The sequence below is a fragment of the Corvus hawaiiensis genome, chromosome Z (genome assembly GCF_020740725.1).
Source record: "Corvus hawaiiensis isolate bCorHaw1 chromosome Z, bCorHaw1.pri.cur, whole genome shotgun sequence".
Lineage (NCBI taxonomy): Eukaryota > Metazoa > Chordata > Aves > Passeriformes > Corvidae > Corvus > Corvus hawaiiensis.
In genome coordinates this window covers 12,736,832-12,763,633 of record NC_063255.1, presented here as the reverse complement: position 1 = coordinate 12,763,633, position 26,802 = coordinate 12,736,832, and the positions used below count along the sequence as shown (strand labels likewise).

The following is a 26,802-nucleotide window of genomic DNA, read 5'->3' as shown; positions in this document are numbered from 1 at the left end:
TTTTTGGTGCTAGTTTTTCAGAAGTAGATGTTGGATGAACTGGTATTGGTACAGAGCAGGAATCAGCCACTGCATACTGGAGTAATTTCTTGTGTTGATCTGTTACCAGTAATAGAGGTGACATTTTCAGCACAGGGCTTTGCCTGGTGGCTGCTTTCCTACTATTTGTTTCCTACTTTAGACTTTTCTGCTAAGGTAAATATTTTGATTCTTGCTCCTACAGTATTTCTCTGGATAGGAAGAGTGAACTTTGTGTGTGTCACATCCAGCTCTTAGCAGCAACAATAAATTTGACCCAATCCACTAGTTTCATTATACTTTGATTCATCTGAAATATGATGCTTTGTCTATTTGCAGATTTAGGAGTGCATTGTTGAATTAGTTGATTTTTGAAAAATTACTTTGGCACATGTGATACACATTTGTTACCTAATTTGTCAGAACAATTTCTTCAAAGTCTGAAACTGCTCTTGGTTTGTGGACATGGATGCTTGATTGAGTTCCTCTTGCTTTTGGGAATAGCTAAGGGTATTTTGCATAAATAAATTTTGCAACAGTGCATTGCAATGTGTAAATGTGGCCCAGCAATTTGTCTGATGTCAATTACAGTATGCAATGCGGACTTGCTCAGGTGTCTGAGGATCTAAATATGGATGTTAATCTTGGATTATGTGCAGGGATATGTGCTTGAAATTTTTGGTTTTAATTTTCTTCTAGCTAAAGGGTAAATTTGGCTAAATACAAATAGTAGAAAGGCTCACATTTGCTTCTGGAAAATTAACATCTCTGTTGCTCAACATTTTCAGCTGTTCTAGGTGACTCTTTTCATATAAGAAAATTTAAACTGTTTACTTGAAATTTGGAGTTTATTTTTGCTCCATGGGAATACTACCAGCAAACAGAAAAGAAGAGTATGAAATGTTTTTTGTCCTTCAAATTACTGTTGTTTGCATTGAATAACTTTTCCTTAAAAAATATATATTCTGTTTAATTATCTTCCAAGCAATTTTCCTGTACTATTTTATATTTAAAGCTAAAACATCAGCAATCTTTTGTTGTTCCTTATGTAATTAAGTTACCTTGAAGAAGCAAACTTAGTGGCTTCATGCAATAATTTCAATGATGAGGACTGAGAATGTTTCCATGCAATAGTGAGAAAAATAAGCAGGTCTTCTTGATGTGCCTAGAAGTCACAGATGAGATATAAAATAATGGCTTTTGCCATTTTTTGCTTATTCTCTGCAAAAGTTTTGGTTGTATTATATTCCTTATATAGAAGTTTTTCTCTAATCAGAATACATGGCTGGGAAAATACATTAGTCGTAAATTTCAGATCCCAAACATTAATCATCATAGGGTCAAAAAATGGTTTGGGTTGGAAATGATCTTAAAGATCATCTCATTCCAGCTCCATGGGCAGGGACATCTTAATGCTGGATCAGGTTGCTCAGAGCCCTGTCCAGCCTGCCCTTGAACACTTCCAGGGATGGGGCAGGCACAACCTTCCTGGGCAAACTTGTTCCAGTACCTCACCATCCTCTCAGTAAAGAACTTCTTTCTAACATCTGAACTAAATCTCTCCTCTTTTGGTTTAAAACTGTTCCCCCTTGTCCTATTGCCATCTGCCAGTGTAAAAAGCCACTCTCCCTCTTTTTTTATAAGCCCCTTTTGAGTACTGAAAGGAGTTTTAATAGAAGAATATTAACAGAAAAATGCATGCTGAGTTTTGCAACTCTACAAAATACCTTAACTTCTTAATACAATAAATTGAATTGGCCTAAATTTCAATGCATATGTTCAAAAGCAATGAAGCAAAATCCAAAAGCACCCCCCAACACTGATTCATAAAAGCGAGGGAGTTTGTGCAGCACTACATTTATTTCAATTGCCAACCGTGCTCCTTTTTATTCTAAGTACTGCTTTTTTTTTTTGTACATCATCTTGGAAGACCAGACTGCTCTAGCCTTCTTTTTTCAATTTGTATACAGACAAAAAGCCAGCAATAAGGCCAGCAATAAGTTCCTACAGCAATCAGATAGCTTGAGAACATCATTGTTGCCAGTGTAAATGTGAGTTCTCTTGGCATCTTGGGAGAGTGTTTGTTGGATATATTCCCTGCTCTCTGCCTGGAAATTTCAGAGTTCTCTCTTGAAGTCTCTTCCCTCCTTCTAAAAATGTTTATTTTTTCTCAGAGTATTGTACTATTGTAAAATTGGTTTTGAATCTAAGCTGCTTAGCTGTGGTTAATGATGATCTCCATTGTGTCATGGAATTATTCTGTTTCCATGTCCAGATCTTCTCTGACCACCTGGTCTAGGTCCCATCTTTCAAGGCCAGAGCTAAGGATCAGAGTAGAAGCAAAGAGCCTGAAACTTGTTTTTTTTAGGCTGGGAGCCTTTCCTTTGTGCTACTATTGGGGCAGATGAGGTAGAGTTGTTTCGAAAAATATGTTCAAGCAGGTTCTATGAAATGTAGGGCACACTTCTCCCCAACACTACTTTTCTCCATCCTGCTAAATTCATTGCATCAGAGAATCCTGTGCGTGCAGCCCCTTGGATAGTGGTGAGAGCATCTGAGTTTCTTGCCCTTTTTCTGGCATGAATGTATGTGAGGTGAGGTCTGGAGTTACCCCTTCATGTATGTAGCCAAAAGGTGAGGGTAAGGCACTCAATAGAGGGTTATATCCTTTTGCATACGTCCTGTAGGAGGTAGCTGTATACCCTCCCATAAGCTTTACAGCAGTGAAATGGAGAGGGGAGAGGAAAGAGAAAACCTGCTGGAGTAAATGTACTACTCAGTTTATTTTTACCAGTATTCATTTATGATGTGTTTTTCAATTGATGATAGGGTATCGAGATAAAAGCGGGACTTCATCTTATGAGCAGATAAGTCCTCAAAACTTAAATTCACCTAATGAAATTATTGGGATTTCCCCATGTTTCCCCTTCTGTTCTTGAAACTGTTCAGGGCACAAAATTATTTGGACAAGTGTGAAGCTGGTGAGCAGCAGACTGATCACCAAGGGCTCAGTGCACCATGTAAAGAACACACTGGAGCATTTTAAGGGGGAACCTGGTGGAAATTATATCGTTAAATTTCCACACTAGAGAAAGAATCAGAGATTTTCAGCTTTAACCAGCAACCTCTTCATCAGTTTATAGGCAGTCATGTGGCCCTTTGCACTGCAGTGCTTGAATACTCTTAACAATAGTTAGCTATTTTAGAAGGGTGTTTATTTTGTAAACAGCTTCGTAACATAGGGAGTACTTCTATCCTTTCTTTTTTTTTTCTTTTAGTTCCTTATCTAAAGTACAACCTTATCTGCATGAGTAGTTGCTGTAGATTAAACTTGTGAGTCTCTGCTTTTGTAGCTACAATGACATGGCTGTTCAGCAAGATAGCAGCACTCTTCTTATGGAATAAGGATCATTTATTTCATTTAGCACAGGTTTGAAGGTTGTTTGGGCTAATTCAGAAAGAAACTGCTTGCCTTCCTGCATGTATATGCCTGACATAAGGGGAAAGTTAGGCTGTAAGCTTTTATTAGATAAGGGAGGAATATCCTTTATCAAATCCTCAGAGAGGACATTTACGGAAGGTGAGCTTGGCCTCTGTGGAATAATAGCAAGACTGGGTATATTAGTCATCAGCAAAATAAGAAAAGTCCAGTAGCAGGTAATGTCTTTTGTGACCAAAAAGGAACAAGAAAAGGACAAAATTGAGCTGCAGCCAGTAGGGGCTTATTTTTAATGTCAAAATGAAGACGAGTGACAGTTTTCTAGTATAGAAGTTCAGTGGTCAAACTTCAATTTCTAAATGCTGAGAAATGTGAAGTAAAGATTCATATCCTCACCCCAAACAGGTGGCATTATTTCCCTCTCAGACCCTTGTGTGTTCTTTCATATAATGTCTTCATAGTTGGAAAAAGTTAATATGAATTTGCATTAACTGTAGTTTTGCTTATTGCAGACAATTAGCACACAAAAATGGAAAAGATATTTGTTTCCACTGTATTAATTCTCTCTTACAGTTATGAAAGTAGCACTTCAGAGTTTAGATTTCTAACTGTATTTGTAGTTCATAGGAAATTGTACGAAGATCTGATCTAAACTATGCATTTATTTTCCATAGTTTGGAAAGCAAAGATACATCATTACTGAAAAAATAAGAGTTTATTCATGTTGGTTTTGATTTCATGACAGGAGCAGCCACTCTGATCCTGGAAAGCTCACCTAAGCATCAGTAAGAATCATCCTCTTTTCCACAGGTGCTTGTTTGAAGTCGTTACACCAAGCCTGGTGAAACTAATGTGAACACAGATTGGTGTGTCAAAAAATAATTGTGCTGTCCATATTGAAAGGACCCAGCAAAAGTCCATAAGGGTGATCTGCCTGGATCAGGAAGATCTACTTGACTTGCAAAGTCAACACAAAGTGACATTGGATCCTCCTAAAGATTAGATAGGCATAAATATTAGCTAAAGCTGTTCTACAAAGTCGAAGCTGCAAAACACAATACTGAACTGTGACTCAGATCTGTTCTGCTCCATTAGTTTCTTAAACCATATGTGGAGAAGGGAAATACTACATCCTCTAGATATTTATAGGAATCTTTCTACTATACACAGTAAAACCCTGTGAAAAGCTTCCCAGTCTATAATAAAATATGGGAGCTGGCTTACAGACTAATTTCTCACTGAGATTCTCTGTTGATCTTTAAGCGTATTATATTTTGTAAAGAAATGCTTGATGAGAAAACACATTATCTTGAGGGTCAGCGGACATTGAGTAGTAGATCAAGATTCATTAATATCTTTCCTTAGAAACTTTTTGATAATAGCAATCAAGCAAAAACAAGAATTTGTTCTTCGGCAAGTAACTAGCATGTAAGTTGTAGACAGCATTGCATATGTTTGGAGAAGCACTGTAGAAGTGACTGTTCATGTATTCAGTTTGTTGAGATAAATTGTTCTTCTGTGTCCTCCCTTCAGTTTCACCAATGTGGAGTTTGTTAGCATGCTCTTCTTGGCAGTTTGAAAAATAATTTGTTTTGATGGTTCTTTTCTTCTGGGGTTTTTTTTTGGTTGTTTGCTTTCATAGTTGCAACAGCTTTGAACGTATACATAAATGATATATGAAGAATATAGATGCCTATAGTCCCATTTCAGGCATATTGTGTACACTGATCACACAAATTGCAGAAAATGGGAGTTTTTCCATTGGTGATGACAGTCCTTCAGCAAGATATTTGGGCATTCTATTAGATTATGAAGTAACTTTTTTGTAAGGTTACCTTCTCTTTGCTGTTTAAAAGGCTGTGCATGCTATAGCCAGATGTAACTGATTAAAGTGAAGACATGGAAGTAGGTACTAGGTCTTAGCAAACTTAGCAAAAAAATTGGGAAATTGAAAGTGATTGTACATGGATTTGTAGATTTCAAAGAGTTCTTTGAACAAACAAAGAGTGTTGTATATTCTATTAATTGTTTTAGGAAAATTTCCCATAAACTGAAAAGACATTAGGTTGTGTTTATAACTAATTCTTGTTGCCATGTGACTGGATTCTTATGGTGAACTGGATTCTTGTAAGTATTTCTTTACCACCCTGAACAAAAAAATAGTGCCTATATTATAAAATAGAAGATATTAAAGAAGGAATTTAGTAGGATATTTCTAGTGACGTTTGGGCTGCCCTGACTCAAGGTAGCATAATTAATAGAGTAAAGTAAATATTAACAAGCTCTTGACTTGACCAAAAATATCCCTGATTTCCTTCAGAAAGGATGGTAAATCCTTCTCCATGTATATTAGAATTGTTCATATGTGTACAGTCATTCTTAACTCTTTTGTACTGCGTAAGTAAAACTCTATAGATTTGGTTGTTTACAATCCTCAGCAGCTAAGAAAACTGGGCACATGGTACACTTACTTCAGGGAACATTATGACAAAAAGAAAAACTTCAATGATAGCTTACAGAGAGCTTTATAATAATTCTATTTGTTCTCTTTTCTGCTGTTTCCTACTTGAATAAAGTAAGCTTTACCTATTTCCTAATAAAAGAAAAATGGGTGAGTTTATACTGTAATCTGAAATATCTGTAACAGGAGAGAGTGCAAATCAAGCAGTAGTTGAATTTAGCACTGGAGGAATAGAAACTTGAAACTGTTGAGATGGAAATAAAATTAGTTTTACAAATATTTAAAGTAGTAATTTTTTTCCACTTATGTCTAGTGAATGCTGTGATATTTGATCTATATTTCAAGAATTAGCTCAAAATGAAAAATCAGTGAGAAAAGAAAGCAAGAACAGATATTCCTAGGAGACGATAGAATAGCCTGTGAGTTTTGTTTGCTGTTTGAGGATAATGCAACTTTTGTTCATTTACTTGTAGCTGCCTTGCAATGTTTTTGTTTGGCCAGATTTACTGTAGACTTTATGCTGTGTGTATAGTCCTGCTGATTTTAATGAAATTGCCAATGGGCATAAAATTGCAAATACTATTAGAGAACCAGGCTTTATGGCACTCTATCAATTTCATCTGTGGAAATTTTCTTAAAGCTTGTATATGTAAATTTTCTGTATTCTGGTTCTCGACGTAAGCTCTTCATGCACTGTATAGGCATACAAAGTATGGGGACACCACTGCTCAGATGCACAGCTCTGCAGCATCCCAACTGGACCTGGCTGTCATCCAGTCAGCTGCTGGTACACACAGAGGAAGTGGTCTACCCATGCTGCCAATACTTCTACCTGTCTGAAGTCAAGTGCACACAAAATTAATTATTAACCAAGAAATATGGCCAACCACACCATGAAATGTTTTACAGCATTTTTGAAAGCAATATTGAGAATTTAGGTAGCTTTGGTACATGGTGATTGTATAAGGATGGCAACCTAACACAAATAGGTAACAGTGAACACAATGTGAAGGAAGAAGGGACAACTTTAACTATCACTCTACTTTGTATATGTTTCCCTACATTACTTCAAAACCCCCAATATTTGAAGTTAAATTGTTTTTTAAAATACACTTAAATGAGATGACTTGCAGAATGTATTTTGATGCCAGAATCTCATAGTAAGACTCTTCTAATTCCATTTAAAGATGTTTAAAAAGAGAAAGAAAAAAATCCAAATACTTTCTTGCATTAGAAGTTAGGATATTAACACAAAAATGGAAATAAGTTTTAGAAAGTTAGGGTAGTGATGTAGTGAATGCAATTAAAAAGTATATTATCATCCAGAAGTGTTTTTGAGGAGGAATATGTGTGTATAGAAATTTGGAAGTGATTTCCTCTCTCAATAAGTATTCATTGGGAAGGAGAGAGGGGTTCTTGTGACAAAAATGTTTCTTCTGTTGCTGGAAAAAGATTAACAGTTTAGTCTGATGACCTGCAAATCTGTGCAATAGGTTCTTCAAAAACTAAAAATAAGACATCAAATAAACAAACCCCAAAGAAATACCTTTGAATTAATTTAGTTTCCTTTTGTCAGTTTGAAAAGTTTTGCCTGCAAATCTCCTTCACTTTGACTGCACATGGGTTTAATCTTGATTTCAAAATGATGAAAATGGTGTGATGTTGTCTACTTATTTATCACTGTGGAAAAGAAGCCTGATTTGTGGTTCAGCTAGCTGTTTGTCTGTATTAAATAAAAATGTTTCAATTTTGTTTTGTAAAAAAATCAAGCAAGGATTTGTGTTGCATAATCAAACTACCAGTAGGAGGAAAGAAAAAATCTGGAGCAAAAGTTGGGTTGTCAATGATTTGGTCTTTATTTAGGGATATGACTCCCGAAATTTTGCCACAGGTTGTCCCTCCTTACTGAAAAAGGGTATGTTACTGTTTTGTGTACACTAATCTATGAATGATGGTAAACAGAAATGTTATTGAGGCACTAAGAATCCGTAATTTACTTATAACTGTTAGAAAACATGATAAATTCAGAGGATGAACTGAAGTAAGACTAAACTTTGTGGACTAGAGCAGGGATATCATTCTACAAAGGTAACTCAAAAGGTGATTCAAAGGTAGTTCACTTATATGACTGACAAAATATTTTATTGAAGGAAATGTGTATGCAATTTATTGTGTTAATTTCTCATTGTAGTGTGAACTTTAAAAAAAGGCTGTGAAATACCTTCAGGTCTATCTAACTGTGATCTAACTGATTGTTAGTGGTTATCCTGTGAGTGGTTCCAGAGAAGGGATTGTAGTGTTGGGCCCTCTTTTTTATCTTCAGGTTCACATTTGCTCTTCTTACTCTCCACTAATAGGTAGCATAGATCAGTCAGTGTTAAAGGAGTTGCCTCCTGAGCTCCTGGCAGAAATTGAATCCACCATGCCACTTTGTGAACGTGTGAAAATGAACAAGCGCAAACGTAGCACAGTTAATGAGAAACCAAAATATGCTGAAATCAGTTCTGACGAAGACAATGACAGTGAAGAAGCTTTTGAATGTAAGTAGTACATAATTCTGTTCCTTAAGGTAAAAAAGCTAATATTTTGCTTTTACAAAAAGATACACGTTTTTTTAAGTTGACTACCCTAAAACATACAGCCCCAAATTTGCTGTCCTGACTTCCTAGCCAAGAACGCTTGTTTTAAAAAAAAAATTACTTGATTACAGTTTGTCACTCAAGATGAAAAGCAGTGAGTTGTTAAATTTATTTTTCTAATTACTTTACTGGAAACTGCTGCCTGTTTTTTTGGTTTGTTTGTTGTTTCTGGTTTTTTTTTTTTTTTTTTGCTTTCAGTTGTACCAGGAAACATTCCTAACCAATCAGATTAAGGAAAATATCCTCTAAAGAAGCACAGAACTTACATACAATTGTATGCAAGGAAAAATTTCATTAAATAAATTTTTGAGTTATTCTTAGTTTTATTGATAAGAAAAGTGAAAGATCCGCTCTTTAATTTTTCTGACATAATTAATTGAGAATCTTACTGCACAGAAGTTTCTTAAAATATTTCTTCTACTATTTCTCTTGTCATATCACTTGAAAAACTGGAGTTGGTCTTGATGGATTCTCAAAATACCATTTCCTGCTGATACTGTTCTTGAATTAACTGTTTTCAAGGGGAGAGAAGAAGCTTCTAGTTAGAATTTTGCTGTGCAACTGAATGAAGTTCCTGAGTAAAAAAAAAATTGTTATTTGCCTCTAAGTTAGGAAGGCATTTCCTACTTGTTGATAAAAGTATGGTTGGTTTGTCTCTATGGTTGTAAGTTAACCAGCAGTGGAAATAAACTCTTAGAACAAAGTGAATCAGTTCTGTCGGAGCTGTGTAGCCGTGCAGGACTACAGGAGCCTGAGAAGGAATCTTGCTTATAATGATTTTTTCCCAAGTTTTGCACCTTTGTTTATAGAAACATCTTAATGAACTTCCGTAAAATATAATATTTTGGGGTTTAGTATTTCTTAAGGTCCAAAGGAGAAAAATTTGTTTGTTCAGCTTATTAGTATGTTTCAAGTTCTCATCCAACATATATATACGCTGTGTTTTTGCACATGAAAATTATAATACTGATACCTTTGATCTTTATCAAAGAAGCTGAAAAGAATGTCCTGTTTGTTTTCCCTTTTAATTCTAACTGAATAATGCTTCTCTGTGCATGAATGTGATGTCTTGAGGTAAATTGTAATCAGTCTAAATTATGACAAAGGGTTAATGATGACTTGCTTCATTCAGGAATTCTATATTCTCTGTTTATCATATCATATCACATCACCTGTTTATGATGTTAATAATTTGGAACAGTGAATTTAAAAAATTAATTAACTAAGCAAAGTTATTTAAGTTGGTTGGGAATGGAGAGAATTGTCAAGAATTTCAAATACCATCATCTATATATTAGCCATAGTGGCTGTTGAAATTCTTAAATACAAAGTAGAAGAAGTTAAGGGAAACTTTCACGGTAATTATATGCCTTGAGGAATCCTAGTTTCATTACATCCACTCGAGATCTGGCCATCATTCTAATCAATTCAGTAGTACATCTGGTTTAAAAATAAATTACAGTATTTCTTAAAGAATACTGTAGAACTGAATTAAATTTAAAACAAGACAAAACTATCAAAAGTGAAAGATTTGTGGCAAGTACACTGAATAGATTTGCATTGTTAGAAATACATGTTTTTTAATTATTACGTTTGCCTAAAAATTAACTTAAAAATATGAAATAGTGACTAGTATAGAAAAAGAGAAGTTTCTTTGAATATTTCATTAAGAAGGGACATGCCGTTAAACTAAATAATGAGAAATTAAAGATTGATGAAGTCATTCTCTTACAGTAACTGCTAAATGTGATATTGCGTAAACGTTTGGAGAATTCAGAAGGAAATTGGGTGTTTATATTCCAAATACTATTTATGTAAAAAATCAATCATAACCTTTGAAATGTTATTAATACTTAAATTTTTAGTCAGTTTTATTGATTTCAAAATAAATATTGTAGAGCAGTGATTGTGAATAGCTGTTCCAGTGTTCACGTTATTTGTCTTGTAGAGCTAGCAGAAGTGTAACACATTCTGTTCTGTCACGTAGCATTGGAAATTCTGCCAGAACACAATATTGGAAGTTACGTTTCTTTTGGAAATGTAACTGAGGTCAGAATTCATCCTACAGAGCTTAATGTTATAGATGATTTGTAAACTGTGGAGAAAGATCGATCTGCCTTCACAAAACACTGTCTCATGGGGTAAAGGAATAAGTTGTGTAAAGCCTTTTCCCATAAAACTCTTACTTCTCCAGTACATTTACTCCAGGTATCATAGAATGGTTTGGGTTGGAAGTGACCTTAAAGGTCATCTAGTCCCAACCTCCCTGCCACGGTCAGGAATGCCTCATTAGACCAAGTTGCTCAGGGCCCTGTCCAGCCTGGCCTTGAACATTTCCAGGGATGTCTCTTCCATAGCTTCACTGGGCAACCTATTCACTGCGTCACCACCCTCACATAAAGAATTTCTTTCTGCTCTCTAATTTAAACCTACTTTCTTGCAGTTTCAGCTCATTACTGCTTGTCCTATGATTCCATGTCCTTGTAAAATAGTTCACACAGGCTAACCTCTAGAGCCTGTCACAATCCCTCTGGATGGCATACATTCCATCCAGTGCACCACACAGCTCTGTCATCTGCAGCTTGCTGAGGGTGCCCTCAATCCCACTGTCAGTGTCACCAAGATGTTACAGTACTGGCCCCAACACTAAGCCCTGAGGAACACCACTTGTCATTGGTCTCCTTTTGACAATCAAGGCATTGACCGCAACTCTTTGAGTGTGACCATCCAGCCAGTTTCCTACCCACTGAGTGGTCCCAGATGGCCCACCATTTTTTCAGTCACAGTTAACTCTCTCAACCATTTTAGGCAGTGCTTGTACCTCTGCCATCCTGAACATGACTGTACTTTTCCAGAAGCAAGTCTGATCCAGACGCAGTGCAGCTTGAAGCCTGAACTGAGTTATTACATTGAAGACTTGGACCACCTCTGTGCAGGAGTTTTATATTACATTTTTGGAATTTGAAACCTCTAGGGTTCATTGCAAAATAGAAGTACTCCCTCAGGGTTTTTTTTTTTATTAATTCTGATCCTGGGCTGACTATTGACTATAACCTGGTATGTTTCTTAATAAATGAGTTGTGGTAAGAACGTCTCAGTTCAGTTCCAGTTCTGTATAAGTGCTTTGAGCCATTCTGCTCAGAAACAACCTTATATACAGTCATGCCAAGGAGGCTTTGGTAGAGGCACACAATATCAGGACTGTTATATGCAGGTTCACAAGCAGTAGACTGGCAATAAACACTGCCAGTCTAGAATGTGATGTTTTGGAAGTGTTTTGATCTTCTCAGTACAGTCTGTGTTAGACATCTCTTTGGTAACTCAGTTAGCTGATTGTGTTAAAAAAATGGAAAGTTGGCTGATTTCTTGGAGGAAGCTACCTCCTCATCCATTTCCTTTTCTGTTACAACTGAGAACTCTGTCATCTTCAAAACATACAAGACTTTCTTTCAAAGTAACAGAGAACTGTCATTCTATTCCCCTATTTTATTTCCACCAAATCACTGTATGCAATATTTACTCCAGCTTCTCAACATTCGCTTTTGCTGGGCCTGTGTGAAAATTAATTGTAATAATCATCTGTGGTAGAGGCTTGCTGCTTGGCCCAGAATTGTGACTCCAGCTTTCTCCTTTACACAAATTTCCTGCCATATATACCAAGGCAAAATTTTAGTTGTCTTGGCAAAACAGAATATCTTTTAGAAAATAGATTACTAAGTCTCATTGGAACTTGGTGTGTTAGATGGGCAAGGCAATCACTGAACTGGAACATGGACACCCAGTAATAGTCGCAATTTACATAACTGAGGAAATTATCTCAATGTTCTCTTATAAAAGGATGAAACTTATTTTGATTTGTTCCACTTTCCTTACTTCACTTTTTAAAGGACAAATGCCCTGTAAATTCATAATTTTAAATGTTTTCTGGTATCTTTTCCAGTTTCAGGCACAGTTTTTGTGTAATTCAAAAGAAAACATTAGAATAAATAATCCATATCAGAATTGAATAATATCAGAAAGAATCTGATAACTTTAGTGTCCGTTTGATTTACAGAACAGCTATGTAAGAGTGTTTGACTTGAGAATCATAGAATCATTTAGGACCTTTATGACCATCAAGTCCAATCATACAACTAATGCTGCAAAGTCCACCATTAGACCATGTCACTCAGCACTACATCTGCACATCTTTTAAATGCTTAAAAGTGTTCCATTTTGAGCTATTAAAAGTGTAAGTTTTGTATTTAAAATGAAAATGCATTCATTTCCAGCTTCTCGTAAGAGACACAAAAAGGATAGAGATGAAGCTTGGGAGTATGAAGAACATGACAGAAGAAGTTCTGGTGACCACAGGAGAAGTGGTCATTATCATGAAGGAAGGAGGATTTCTGGTAGTGGCCGTTACCGTAATCGCAGTCCCGATGACTCTGATATGGATGATTATTCTTCTCCTCCTAGCCTCAGTGAGGGTAACTGATCATTATAAAGATTTAATTTTATTCCATACTACTAGTGCTTTTTTGATGAATATGTTAAACATTTTTAAATGGACATAATTACATGCAATATTGAGCACAAGTATAAGAAATGTAAGTAATCCTGTCTTTAAGTTTCGAGAAAGTATTTGTTTGACTCCTTATTCTCTCAATTAGTGGCTAGAAAAATGAAGAAAAAAGAAAAACAAAAGAAGAGGAAAGCTTATGAACCTAAACTAACACCTGAAGGTAATTTAAGAAGATTTATTTTTGACAGTTTGTATTTTCTGCTTTATATTTAAGATAATTGTTTATGAATTTCCCTTTTTTTTCACCAGAAATGATGGATTCTTCAACCTTCAAAAGGTTTACTGCTTCAATAGAGAATATTTTGGAAAATCTGGAAGACATGGATTTTACAGCTTTTGGTAATACATAAATTTTCAAAATGCTTGCCACAATTAGAAATCCAAGAAGCATTAAAAAAATTGTATTGATATTTTTGAACTTACTTCATGGGGATTTAATTACACATGATACTTGCTAGGGCATACTGGATTTATATGGCTTCCACCGTGAGTGGTGGCCTTTACCTTTCCAATTTCACTTGCCACTGCCTGAAGAAGATCTTCTCTCTGCAGAATCCAAACAGGGCATAAATCATAATGAATAGTCCCCTTGGAGTGGAAAGGAGACTTCTCTGGGATGTCATTAGGGTGTTGCCTTCTGTCAAACATGTTAGCAAGATGGTTGTCTTGCTAGTAATGTCTGAGGCACATAATTTTACATCTGTTGTGGCCTTTGCCCCAGCAGATCCTGATTATTCAATTCAGACAGCACAGTCCTTGTGAATTTATGGCTGAGACACTGAATCACTTACCTATTTCAGTGGAAAAACAGCCTCCTTAGCTAAGTGTTTGAGGAAATAGTGCATGTTGCCAAAGGTCACTTTCTTTTGAAATGGCTAATGGAATATTCATTAATTTTTTTTCTACCATCTTTGTCACAGGATTAAAACAGGGGAGAGGCATAGTAAACAAATCTCTATAGTTTTTAAAGCTGTAGTGTATGCAACCTTGAACTTAGAAGTGAAGTCATTGCATTGGATCTTTCTGTGTCTGGTAACATGATTTTATTCTAAGGTTAAATACAATTAAGACTCAGATTATTTCAAGGTGCTTAATTTCGTATGTGCTTTTCATCTATTGCTCTTGCCCAGATTTGAACTTTAGGGCTACAATAGTTTAAGATTTGTTTTACTGAATTGAAAATGATGGCACAAATGCTGCAATAAATGGGATTTGCTATTTTAAAAACTTTTAGTTTGTGACTTTCAGAAATGCATGCCTCATATTGGGCTCTCAAATGGTATTTCAGAACCAGTCAGGCTTAACAAGTAGTCGTGGTTTCAACACAACCAAAAGGTGTCATTATCAGTCTTTATTAGATGCTAATTGTTTGGAACCATTAGATGCTGGCTATTTGAACAATCAACTCTTTTTAAGTTTTTTCATATTGGAATCAAAAATACTGATTTCCTAGAAGTCTTACTAGAAATATAATTGTTAATTTTTTACATTTTTTTTTCTTCTTAAAGGTGATGATGATGAGATTCCACAGGAATTGCTGCTGGGAAAACATCAGCTTAGTGAGTTGGGTAGTGAATCTGCAAAAATCAAGGCAATGGGCATTATGGACAAGGTACCTCTTCATAATTCAACGTTTTTTGGAACATAAAATATTGATTAACATAGAAAAACAAGTTTCCTCTGTAATAACATTGCACCCTCTTCAAGGATGCACAGAACGGAGTAACAGTTGAGCTTCTGCTCGCTTAGCTGAAGTGCTTAGGAAGTTACAACATCCTAACTTACTGTTTCAGAAGTTGAGACATTTTTGTTGAAAGGTCCTCCTCTGTGTCAGTGTTGACTATATGCCAATATGTAACACCTGTGCCAACAGTAAAATCTAAAATAATTAACCTGTTTTCACAAAAGCACATCAACCTATAGGTTTTGCTCCTTTCAGCTGTATTGGAACAGCCACAGTTAATCAGAACCTGCTGGCAAAGTAAAAAGTTCCACCTTTCCTCATGTATGCCATCAGTGCAATGTAGATGTATGATGTCCAGCCAGAAACGCAAAACAAAAATCCTTACAAAATTTACCATGCCAGGTGATAATAAGGTTAATTTTCTGTAGACTGCATGCTATGGTTTCTTTGCCATGTTCTTCCCCAGTCAGTTAGAGGACCTTTTGTTGGTGCAGACTTGTTGATGTCGCACTTCTAGAAACAGTGTTGGTGATTTCCTTTTATCTTCCTGGAACTATTGGCTTTGGGCAGTCTTATGTTAAACTCTCTGCCTGCACTTCTGTTTATGGAGTGTCTGTGAAACCACTTACTATAATAGTGACTCTGGACTATTCCAAACTTCTTTAATCCAAACTTAAGATATTCTTCCTGGATTTTACTTCAATCTCCCTGCATTCCTTTGTACTTTGTGGGTGGCATGATTGTTTCTTTCCTTATCGTTCTCACCCTTAACCTCTGTTTCATATTTTTCACACATACATATATACATACACACACATCTACATAAAATCAGTTTTGTTGCTTTCAAAGGTGAATAGTATCTAGATGAGAGAAACTGGCTCTCCTCGAGTTTAATATAGTCCACAAATTATTTGATCAGAATGCTACAGAAGATCATAAAGTTATATTTATATATATTTTTATATATATAAATATATATACATATATATTTATATAACTTATATATATAAAGTTATAAAGTGAGTTATATTTACCTTTTTCAACATGCTACTTCTTTGAAGTTAACACTGATATTAAGAATACATTTCCCTTTTACTATCTTTCGTGGGAATTTATTTCTCCTTGTTCATGTAGTTTGGATTTTCTCCTAATTAAGCTCTCTATGGTCAGTTAGAATTTGTAGATCATACTTGGATTTGGCAGGTTTCTATTTCTAGAAGCAAAAATGTGTAACTACACAACATTAATGACAGTTGAAAAATCTGGTTCTATGGATTTTGCTGCTTGAAAAAGCAGTTTAGTTGTAATCCTAGAATATATTTTACCTGTTTTCGTTATCTGCATTCTCCTTATGCCAAATTGCTTACAATTTAAGTGATTCAGATTGTACAAGCTGTGTCCTTCATTCCTCAATGTTCTTTTCAGCAATTTGGAATCACTATTCTTCCTGCAGTTGTTTGATATGTTTCTTTACTTGTTTTAGCTCTCAACAGATAAAACAGTAAAAGTCCTGAATATTTTGGAGAAGAATATTCAAGATGGATCAAAGCTTTCTACTTTACTTAATCATGTGAGTTTGAAATTTCATAATTCCACACCATTGTGCCGAATAGTTTTCTTCACTTGAGTCCTATTTAGCAATAGGTTCAATACTGTATATGTGTGTGAAAGGGATTTCTGATATAACATGTGTGATTGACATTGCCAAATTTTAATACTTGAAGCAAAATTTAATTACTTATATTTTTTCAGTACTAATCATGTTTTACTATAGTAGTGATGTATTAAGAGCAATTGTATTTTCTTTTGTTTAATTTTAGATATTATAGTTTCATCCTGAAATATTCGTGGTAATTCAGGTGTAATTTGCATTGTTGGACATTTCTTTGCTATATGTCCTTAAAACATCCCTTAAAAAATGAAAGAAGTACTGCAGTTTTCACATGGAGTGTTTCTTTCTCCTGAGCATTAAGGGGGAAGTTTAAGGTTTAAGTGTTCTTACACTGCAAAGTGACAGTTGTCTATGTAAATAAAATTAACATGAAGTTTAATACTATAGGACGTGGGGTTTTTTCCTGGTATACCTAAAACTACTCAAATATTTTGAGGTTTTATGAGGTTGATGTCCTGTATTTCACATTTGATGTATTTATTTGTACACTTTCTATTCAAAACAATATTCTAGCAAGATTAGAATTGAGTTTTATAGAAAAAAACTCCTTATGTGTAGAAATAAGAGAGTAATTGTTTATATCAGAAAGGAAGGATTTCAACTAGCAAATGAAAACCAGAGACACATTATTTATACCTAAATACTTTCATCTAGACAGTTTGTAGGGGTTTCAAAGTTTCAGTAAACGGTTCTGTGTCTTTGGCAGTACAAAAAATGCATAAAAAGAAAGTGCTGGTTTACCTGGTCTACTTCACTGTGATGAAATTTTTATGGTAATGATTTTAAAGTGATAATTTTCTTCTAGCTTTTTGAAGTAAAACTCAAAATTATTAAGTTTTCAGTTAATGAAATTGTCCAGTGATTGCAATTCAGAGACAAACTTCGATTAAAAAAAACCAAACAAATTTTAGATTTTTCTTAAAACTATTAAAAATTATTAAAATCATTGTGGCAAAGAAAGCCTCTGCTATGGAGTAAGCTCGCTACTTTTACAGTGCAATGAAGGTATCTTACCTCCATGTCAGTGTATTTTTCAGAGGCAGAGGATGCTTTAATATCCTTTTCATTTCCAAGATTAATTTGGGGAAATTTTTTTCTTTTCTCAAGGTTTCACTTGTGTAAGTAGTAAATTCCTTAAAGCCATTATATCTCAGAAATATGCAGAGAACTCCTGATCTGCAGATTTTTGTTGATTCTATAATTATGTATATCATCTATATAATGCACTGTTCTATTGGTTCAAATTCTCTTACCCCAAAGGCAGAAAGCTGTTACAGTTTCACTGATGTGTAATTTTTTCAAGGAAAGTCAACCGTGTTGAACTATGGTGGTTTCATACAGGTAGTAAATTAGACCCCTTTTCTCTGGAGGCTCTGTGTGTGTCAGAGAAGCTATGAGAAATTCTACCTAGCTTTGCTGTAGTAATGTTGCTACAATATTTAAGTAGTGCTGGATGGTCGTAATTAACCTCATGTATGTTTGGTTTAGTAGCTTATACAAGCACAGTAATATAGAGACTCAATAGCCTATGGTATCTGAATGGACATATTTGATAAGACGTATTTTAAACCTGTTGATAATAGATGGGTTGGTCTATGAAGCAAGAAAGTTGTGTACTTACAGATTTCATGTGACTTGCAACAGTCTTTTTGTGTAAGAATTCCCTCTAGTGGCAGAAATCAGATGGATCAAAGCAGCAAGTGGTGCCAGTGAAGAAAACACCAAATGAAGGAATTAGATTTTGCTTAATGTACAGTGGTCTTAAATAGAGCATGTAGCAGTCTTCCCTCATAGTGCTTCCCAATGAGACACAGAAAGTTCTTTGTATTCTAGCAGACGAATACAGAATACAGGACTTTGAAGACGTGTAGCTTAGGGAGGCATTACAAACATGTTACTAGTAAAACAAATATTACTTGATTTTTAAGACAAATTATTTTGGTATGAAAAAGAAAATACAATATTTTATATAGGCGCGTTTGTAAGCATATTAAGGTAATTGTTTCTTTTTTTTACTTGGTGAGAATAAAAATTTTACTTCTTATTCATGCTCTCCTGTGTTTCTTGCCTTGCAGAATAATGACACTGAAGATGAGGAGAGATTATGGCGAGATCTTATTATGGAAAGAGTGACAAAATCTGCTGATGCGTGTCTTACTGCTATCAATATTATGACATCACCAAATATGCCTAAAGCTGTATATATTGAGGACGTCATAGAAAGAGTTATTCAGTACACAAAATTTCATTTGCAAAACACTCTCTATCCTCAGTATGATCCTGTGTATAGAGTGGATCCTCATGGTGGTTAGTATGCTAAGAAATCTTTCCATATTAAAAGCTATAAAAATTTCATCTACTGTATGATGATGTAAATGATATGAGTTTCTGGAATAAGATTTTTATATGCAACTTTTATACCGATAGTTCTTTCTTATCACATTCAACATCCTGAATTAATGCACTGTGTTAGTCTGAGGATGATGTAACATAGAATAAAAGAACAATTAAATTTGTCATCTGAAGAACTTAGTCGTATAGCACCTTGGTTTACTGCAACAATGTCAATGTAACCAAAGTATCTAGGATAAAGTATTTAGAAGTTTGAAGTTCAACTTTTGTGTATAGTTATTATAGGTAGGAATAAGTAATTTCACAGTCATAATCTCCATGTATATAATGATTTGTTTCAGGGAAAACTATTTAGCTTCAAGGCTCTTGTTTTCATGTACACACCTACAGATGCATGACTCCAATTTCAAGAACCTTTCTAAAAACCTCAGGTCCAGAATTTAGAGTAATTATGAAAAATAATTATCATGTGAAATTCTTGTTTTCCCACTGATGCTACTAAGTAGTTTTTCTAAATTGCTTTTGCAAAGCTGTAGTTGTTTTGGGGGCACTCTTTGAGGAAGATCATCTTTCTAGTATTTGAAACACTGAAAACATTAATGAATATATATATTTTATTTTATAGGTGGTGTTCTAAGTTCAAAAGCAAAACGTGCCAAGTGTTCCACCCACAAGCAAAGAGTTATAGTGATGTTGTATAACAAAGTTTGTGACATTGTCAGCAGCTTGTCAGAGTTGCTAGAGATACAGCTTCTCACTGATACAACTATTCTTCAGGTAGGTTTTTTCAGAATTCCTGTCCAAAAATGTTAGCTTTGCTTTTCCTAGAGTGAATGTAAAGTATGATTGTCTCAGTGACATGAAGTTTGTAATCAGTACAAGCTTTTGAATTCTTAACATCAGAGTGACTAGTTTGTTGTGTAGTATGTCGTCTGCATCTTCTCTTGTACACTTAAGAAAAGTTTAACTTGATTGTATTCAAGTATAGAGTAGCAGAATCATTTACACTGGAAAAGATCCTTAAGAACATCAAGTCTAAACTGCCTAGTGCACCACTAAACCACACCCTTAAACATCATATCTACATGTCTTTCAAATACCTACGGGGATATTGGCTGAACTGCTTCCATGGGCAGCCTGTTCCCATCCTTGACAACCCTTTCCATGAATAATTTTTTCTTTAAATCCAATCTAAACCATGCCTGCCACAATTCATGGCCTATTTCCTTTGTTTTATCACTTGTTAGCTGGAAGATGAGACCAACCTCACCTGGCTGCACCCTCCTTTCAGGGAGTTGTAGAGGATTATAAGGCTTCCCCGACCCTCCTTTTCTCCATGATAAGCGGCCTGATAATACCCCCTCAGCCACTCCTCATAAGACCTGTGCCCTAATTCAATAACTATTTTAAAATAATATGAAGTAATGGTTGAATGCCTTACCTGCCGAATTAATAACCTGCTTGTGAAACTGCATGAATACCAGTTTGTTAGTCAGATATACTTAAAGTAACTTCTTGCCATTAATAGGTGTCATCGATGGGAATAACACCTTTCTTTGTAGAAAATGTCAGTGAGCTACAGTTATGTGCCATCAAATTAGTGACTGCAGTAAGTACTTTTTAATTTATGTGTTCATGTGCCTGTACTTCTGAGAATTCTTAGGACATTTACATAGGCTGTATTTTTTCTCTGGTAGAGAATTGGAATGTAGAATTAATGTTATTCTTGCACATTTTTACAGCTTGATATCATAATATAGAAACAGTATTATATCTACCTGAGCTGCTCCTATTTGTAGAGAACTTATAGAAAGAAATTGCCTACTTCAAGAAAAAAGCTTCTCAGTTTTGGTTGTCATTTAAACACAAACTCCTTCCTCTTGCCTGTCCCTTTTTTTATCGTAAGAAATCTTTTTTTTTGTAATCTTAAATCTTAACTGTGTGGCTTTCCTTGTTTCCTGTGTTAAGATTTGAAATTATGCAATAAGGCATAGAACTAGTATGGTATTTCTGTATAATAGAATAAATTCTTTTCCTCAGAACAGGTGACTATATGAAAAAGTCACAGGACAGGTAAAGTATTATTTCAGGAAAAATGTAGTGGAATACAAATGACCTTGTTCAAGTGGGAGCTTTCCATCTTTGTAAGGATTATATACTTCAATATTCTGCCCGAACAAAAGGGGAGGCAAAATCAGCAGTCCTGACCCTGTAAATTGAAAGAATATGTCATGTCAGGCAAGCATTTAAGCCTGGCATATAAAGTAAAACTGTTTTCTCAAATGTACTCTGCAACCTACCTGTGTTCATGTTAATTGTGTTACCCCAGTTTTTCTTTGTACTGAGAGAAAGAAATACAAAGTCCAAAAACTCAGTATTATACTGTTTGACTTTATAGTGTGTTATATCATCGGCAAAAATTTTTTAAATAGGAGGTATTTTCAAGACCTGTTACACATTTATGTTACATAAGGATTTTTTTTAAATCTATATTTGGAAAAGTTTTTATGTATTTTATAAAGAAATGCTTGAATTGAGAAAGCATTCAATTAAAAATCCATTAAAAATAAGGTGAATTATAATTTATTAAAGTGTCATGTGAAGTGTATGCTGTCATGTATAATTATTTACAATATATTTTAAAAGCAATATTTTATGTAACAATAAATCATTGTCTAATAATCCTGTAACTATTAAATAGGTGTTTTCCCGGTATGAAAAACACAGACAGCTAATTCTAGAAGAAATTTTCACTTCCCTTGCGAGACTACCAACTAGCAAGAGGAGTTTGAGAAACTTCAGGTAACTTCTGACATAAATTAATAACTGGTAGGCTGTAGCATGTACAGTTTTGTAGATGTAGGATTTTAGGCTTCATTGATAACTACACTGAAAATGTGAATGTAGCTGCACTTTTTACAGGTTGAGATTTCAAAACAAATTGTTTGACAAATGTCTTGTAATAATTGCTGGGCTTTATGCTATCACTTTAGTCGCTATTTACAAAAATAATTGAAATATCTTTTTATTTTTCTCACTAAGAATGTGAATGGGTGTAATGTTAGCATGCGTTGAGAATTATTTTTTGTTGGTCAATTCTTTAATTCTGTTTGTATGGAGTTACATAATTTCTTCATTGTTAAATCTTTATAGGAAAATTCTGTCTGAATTTCTTTGAGGGTACACTCAGAGCACCCTTTTCAGGAAGAGAATGAGTTTCATATTCATATCATCTCGTATGTCAGGGTTTACCACCTTTTCATGCTGTTAAGCTTAGCAATAGGTGGTACTGGTATATGTATGGGCAGTAAACTCATACTTTTTCTGAGCTTATGTTAGGGAAAAACAGACTTCTTACCAACTTAAGACAGTTGCCTGCTGAAGTTTGTACTCTGCTATGCTGCTGCAGATTGTTGTAGATGTAGCTGTTGTACAAGTCAGTCCAGGTCATGGTCATTTATTTTCTGTTGTTTAAATGTCCTACACATTTCACAGATGTTAAATACTACGGAAAAATTATTATGGCAACAGTTCAGTATGTTTTGCTGTGTTGGAGAGGACATGGTATTATACATAATAAGCTTATTATTACGTATTTTAGTGGTGTATTAGGTGTTTGATTTAGTAAATATTCCTGTGGCTTTTTCAGCTAATGAACTGTGTGCTGTTTCATTTCACCTCTTCTGTGCAAGAGCAATACTTCCTGGTTTTGTTAGATCAAATGTTACACTGCATAAAAATAAGCAAATTACTAGATAAATGTCTATAATGTAGATTTCTTGCTGTGGTAATAATTTTTGAAAGGTACTGCTTAGGAACAAAAAATTTTCTTGTGTTTTGTCCTTTTTGTTTAATTTTAGTGTTAATACTGTCTTTTCTTATTAACAGGTTAAATAGCAGTGACACTGATGGAGAGCCTATGTACATTCAGATGGTAACAGCACTAGTTCTGCAACTTATTCAGTGTGTGGTGCACTTACCATCAGCAGAAAAGGATTCTAATTCAGAGGAGGAATCAAACAAGAAAGTAAGATATTTTAAAAAGCCATTTTTATGTGTGTGCAGAAATTACTTATGTGCGTTCGTAGGTATAATACGTTATTACACTGCTCTAGTAATCAAATATTATAATTTTATGTCTGCTGTAATTTTTTGATGCATGAAAAATGCTGATCTGGAAATTATAGATCTATGCTAAAATAATAGACAAATGTATCTTGTTATTTTTAGGTGGATCAAGATGTGCTTATTACTAACTCATATGAAACAGCCATGAGAACAGCACAAAACTTCCTTTCTATTTTCCTTAAGAAGTAAGTACTGTTGCATTCTTTAGTGTGTTGATGAAACCAACTCCAAATGAATACTTCAGGACAAACCTGACCACTGAACAGTGATAAATACCTATTCATAAAGTTGTTTTTAATAATATATTTTATAGATGCCTAAGAGAGCTTCTTGCCTAGACAAAAAGTTTATAGAAGAGAAATTCTGCAGAGTGTTCTTCATACATTTAAGAATCTGTCTCACAGTTCATGTAGGATTCCTTTATTACATGTCTGTTATTTATCTGAAGCCTGAAAGAGAAGGCTGAGCAAATAAATTTAAGTGGTGAAACCATATTGATTCAGTCATCAGATATAAAAAAACCTAAAAATTACTTTCATTTAGCTAAAGTTAGGAATGTCAGTTGCTCAAAAAGGAATAAAAAATGTACCTGAATTAACCATAGGATTGCAAAGGGTAAGTCTTTAGGTTTTTTATTGTATTAATTTCTACACTTAATGCTGAAAAGCTATTTAATAAGCCATCTAGCAATTGCATGCTTCTGATGTTAAACTTAGGGATGAAAAGTCCAAAAGTATCAGGTATGTTAACTTTTGGGGTTTTGGTTTGTTGTTGGTTTTTTTTTTTGGTTTTTGTTTTTTTTTTTTTTTGCATTGACTGGAACCTTTGTGAAGCATAATACTAAGATGTCTTATCACTATCAGATAAATGAAACCAAGCTTAAAGAATATAAACATTCCAACTCTTAAATATCCTACTCTAGCTTCATTTTTGTAATTCTACCTACTTTTTCTGTACAAGTTAATGCAGACTTCAATGCAGAGCAAAAAATAAAAAAATCTTAGGAACAAAATTCTACTATCATGTATTAGCTGCTTTATTTCCAGTGCAACTGGAAAAGTTGCACTTTTTAAAGGTATTTTTAAGCTATTTTTCTGCAAATGAATAAAACAAATTTTCTGCTAGTATTTCAGATTTGTTTTCTTGGAATTGCATAAAACTGTTTTTTCTGATTAAACATAGGATTACTTCTGTTTACATTAGAAGAAAACCATATGTGGCTGTTAAATTCACTTACAAAAAGCATTTTCTTTTCAACAGGTGTGGCAGTAAACAAGGGGAAGAAGATTACAGGCCACTGTTTGAGAACTTTATTCAAGATCTTCTTTCAACAGTCAATAAACCAGAATGGCCAGCTGCAGAGTTGCTACTTAGCTTATTAGGAAGGCTATTGGTAAGGGATTCTTGGTTTTAACTATATGAATTCATTTCTTATTACAATGAAGACTTGTTTATTTCAGCATATATCACTACTATGTAATAAATAATAAAATTTTGGTTAGAGGATCACTCATAAAGAGCTTGTTAAAAATTGTATGTATAGTTTCTCGTGGAAGTCCAGTTCCATTAGTTGATTACATTTTCAACATAAAAAAGTGTCATTGCATAGCATCTAAGAAGTGCATATATTTATTTGGAGTAAAGTCAGCCTAATAGCTGTAATTATACATATTAAATATCTTCTCTGGACTATTCCCTTAGCACAGAACCAACTAAGAAAATAACTGAGTGGTTTGGTTTTTTACAACTACAACAAGTGCTTATGACATTCTAGAGAATGGGAATGTTTTTGTTTGTGTGTTTTTTGAGTGTTGCTCTTAAGTATTATAATGTAATTAACACAGTAATTTGAGCTGCTTCTTGAAAAAATATTGTATGGTCCTGTTCTTGGTATAATGTAGCTTTATGTTTGTGTGAATAATGAGGAGGTAGCAGTATGGTGCTACATAAGGTGCACTTATGGCTGCTGTTGAAGATCTGCTGTGCTAGTTGTCCAGTTTGTTTAATGAAAATACATATTTTAAAAAACTCTAACAGACATATTTAGAGAGAGAGAGAGAGAGACCCAATAAAGAAAGAAGCATTAATATAAAGTAAGTAAGGTGTGTGTGATATAATAGTAAATTACATATTTTTATGCAATATGGAAGTTGGGTGGAAGTTTTAATAAGGTAAAGCAGTCTTTTGTGAGAAGAATATCAGTGGCATAAATATTTATTTTTAAATGTCTATTCTGCTTTTCTTAGGTTCACCAGTTCAGTAATAAATCTACAGAAATGGCATTAAGAGTTGCATCACTTGACTATCTTGGAACTGTAGCAGCAAGACTGAGGAAAGATGCAGTCACTAGCAAAATGGATCAAGGATCTATAGCCAGAATCCTCAAACAGGTGCGAGAGACATCCATGGCAGCCAGATGGAAATCTATCCATTCAAATATTTGAAATTTTTAAATATACTTGAAGAATTGACATGATGGAGAATCAGTCTTCATTCACTGTTTAGGTTTCTGAATCAAATATACACAATTTATAAGTATCACATTTGTTAGCTCATGTCTTCCTTGCACCATTTCTGTAGTGATCATATAAATCAATTAATTACAGTGGTTAGCCAGTTTTCTGGTGACAATACTGAGGAAATCATGGAGCAACAGTTGGCTTCTATCTTAAGAGGCCTTAAAGATACATATGAACCTGCATTTGCTATTGCAAAGTGGAACCTGAGCTTCTGATGCTCAAATACATGCTTTAGAGAGTTAATCTATTAGTCTTGTACGGTTAGTTTTTATGTGGTGTAATTTGAGGGTTTGGGGGGGTTTTGGTGTTTTTTACTGAACTTGCATATGTGTTTGAGTGGGTTGATGCTGGCCAGATGCCAGGCCCCCACCCAAGCTGCTCTCACTCCTCTCTGCAGCTGGACAAAGGGGAGAAAATTTAACGAATGGTTCATGGTTTGAGATAAGGACCAGGAGAGATCACTCACCAAATATCGTCGTGGGCAAAACGGGATCAACTTAGAGATATGAAGGGAATTTTCTACTAACCAAATCAGAGCATGATAATGAGAAGTAGCATAAGCCCTTAAAAACACCTTTCCCACCCTGTTCCCTCCTTCCCAGCTCTACCTCCTACCCCAGCAGTGCAATGAGACAGGGAATGAGGGTTGTGGTCAGTTCATCACCCAGGGCTTCTCTCACCAGTGAGGGAGAGGAGTCATTCCCCTGCTGCACTGTGGGGTCCCTCCCACTGGAGACAGTTCTCCATGAATTTCTCCAGCATGGCTCCATCCCACGAGCAACAGCTCCCTGCAAACTGCTGCAATGTGAGTCCATCCCATGGGCACCAGTCCCCCTCACACTGCTGCAGCAGTGGGTCACTGTTCCCTGCGGTGCAGTCCTTCAAGGACAGGCTGCTCCAGCCTGGGAGCTGGGCCCCTCTCCCTGGGTCTCCTGTGGGCTCTCAGGCACCCACCTGCTCTGGGGTGGGGCTCATCCCCGGGCTGCAGGGGCACAGCTGCCTCACCATAGGCTGCACCAGGGACTGCAGAGGAATCCCAGTTCCAGTGCCTGGAGCATCTCCTCCCATTCCTTCTCCACTGACCTTGGTGTCTGCAGGGCTGTTTCTCTCACGTGTTCTCACCCCACTTTTCTCTGGCCACCATTACATCTGCACAATAACTTTTTTTCTTTCTTCTTGAGTACATTACCACAGAGACATTACCACCATTTCTAATTGGCCCAGCCTTGGCCAGCAGCACCTCCATCTTTGGAGCCACCAGGGACTGGCTCTGCTGGACATGGAAGCAGCTTCTCACAGAAGCCACCCTTGTAGCCCCCCCAATAC

At 35.2% G+C, this 26,802-nt stretch overlaps 1 protein-coding gene across 7 annotated transcripts in view; it reads left to right on the top strand.

Annotated features, from left to right (window-relative positions):
• NIPBL (NIPBL cohesin loading factor) overlaps window positions 1-26,802 on the top strand; it is a 136,395-nt gene that overhangs the window by 82,722 nt on the left and 26,871 nt on the right. For all 7 annotated transcript variants that reach the window (XM_048292360.1, XM_048292363.1, XM_048292356.1 and 4 more), the window contains 14 exons: window positions 8,276-8,458; window positions 12,829-13,026; window positions 13,210-13,281; window positions 13,371-13,460; window positions 14,630-14,733; window positions 16,289-16,375; window positions 18,553-18,784; window positions 19,455-19,606; window positions 20,358-20,438; window positions 21,531-21,631; window positions 22,718-22,856; window positions 23,060-23,142; window positions 24,218-24,350; window positions 25,204-25,347. In XM_048292360.1, the coding sequence (XP_048148317.1) occupies window positions 8,276-8,458; window positions 12,829-13,026; window positions 13,210-13,281; window positions 13,371-13,460; window positions 14,630-14,733; window positions 16,289-16,375; window positions 18,553-18,784; window positions 19,455-19,606; window positions 20,358-20,438; window positions 21,531-21,631; window positions 22,718-22,856; window positions 23,060-23,142; window positions 24,218-24,350; window positions 25,204-25,347 (1,799 nt within the window). The remainder of the gene's footprint in view (window positions 1-8,275; window positions 8,459-12,828; window positions 13,027-13,209; window positions 13,282-13,370; window positions 13,461-14,629; window positions 14,734-16,288; window positions 16,376-18,552; window positions 18,785-19,454; window positions 19,607-20,357; window positions 20,439-21,530; window positions 21,632-22,717; window positions 22,857-23,059; window positions 23,143-24,217; window positions 24,351-25,203; window positions 25,348-26,802) is intronic.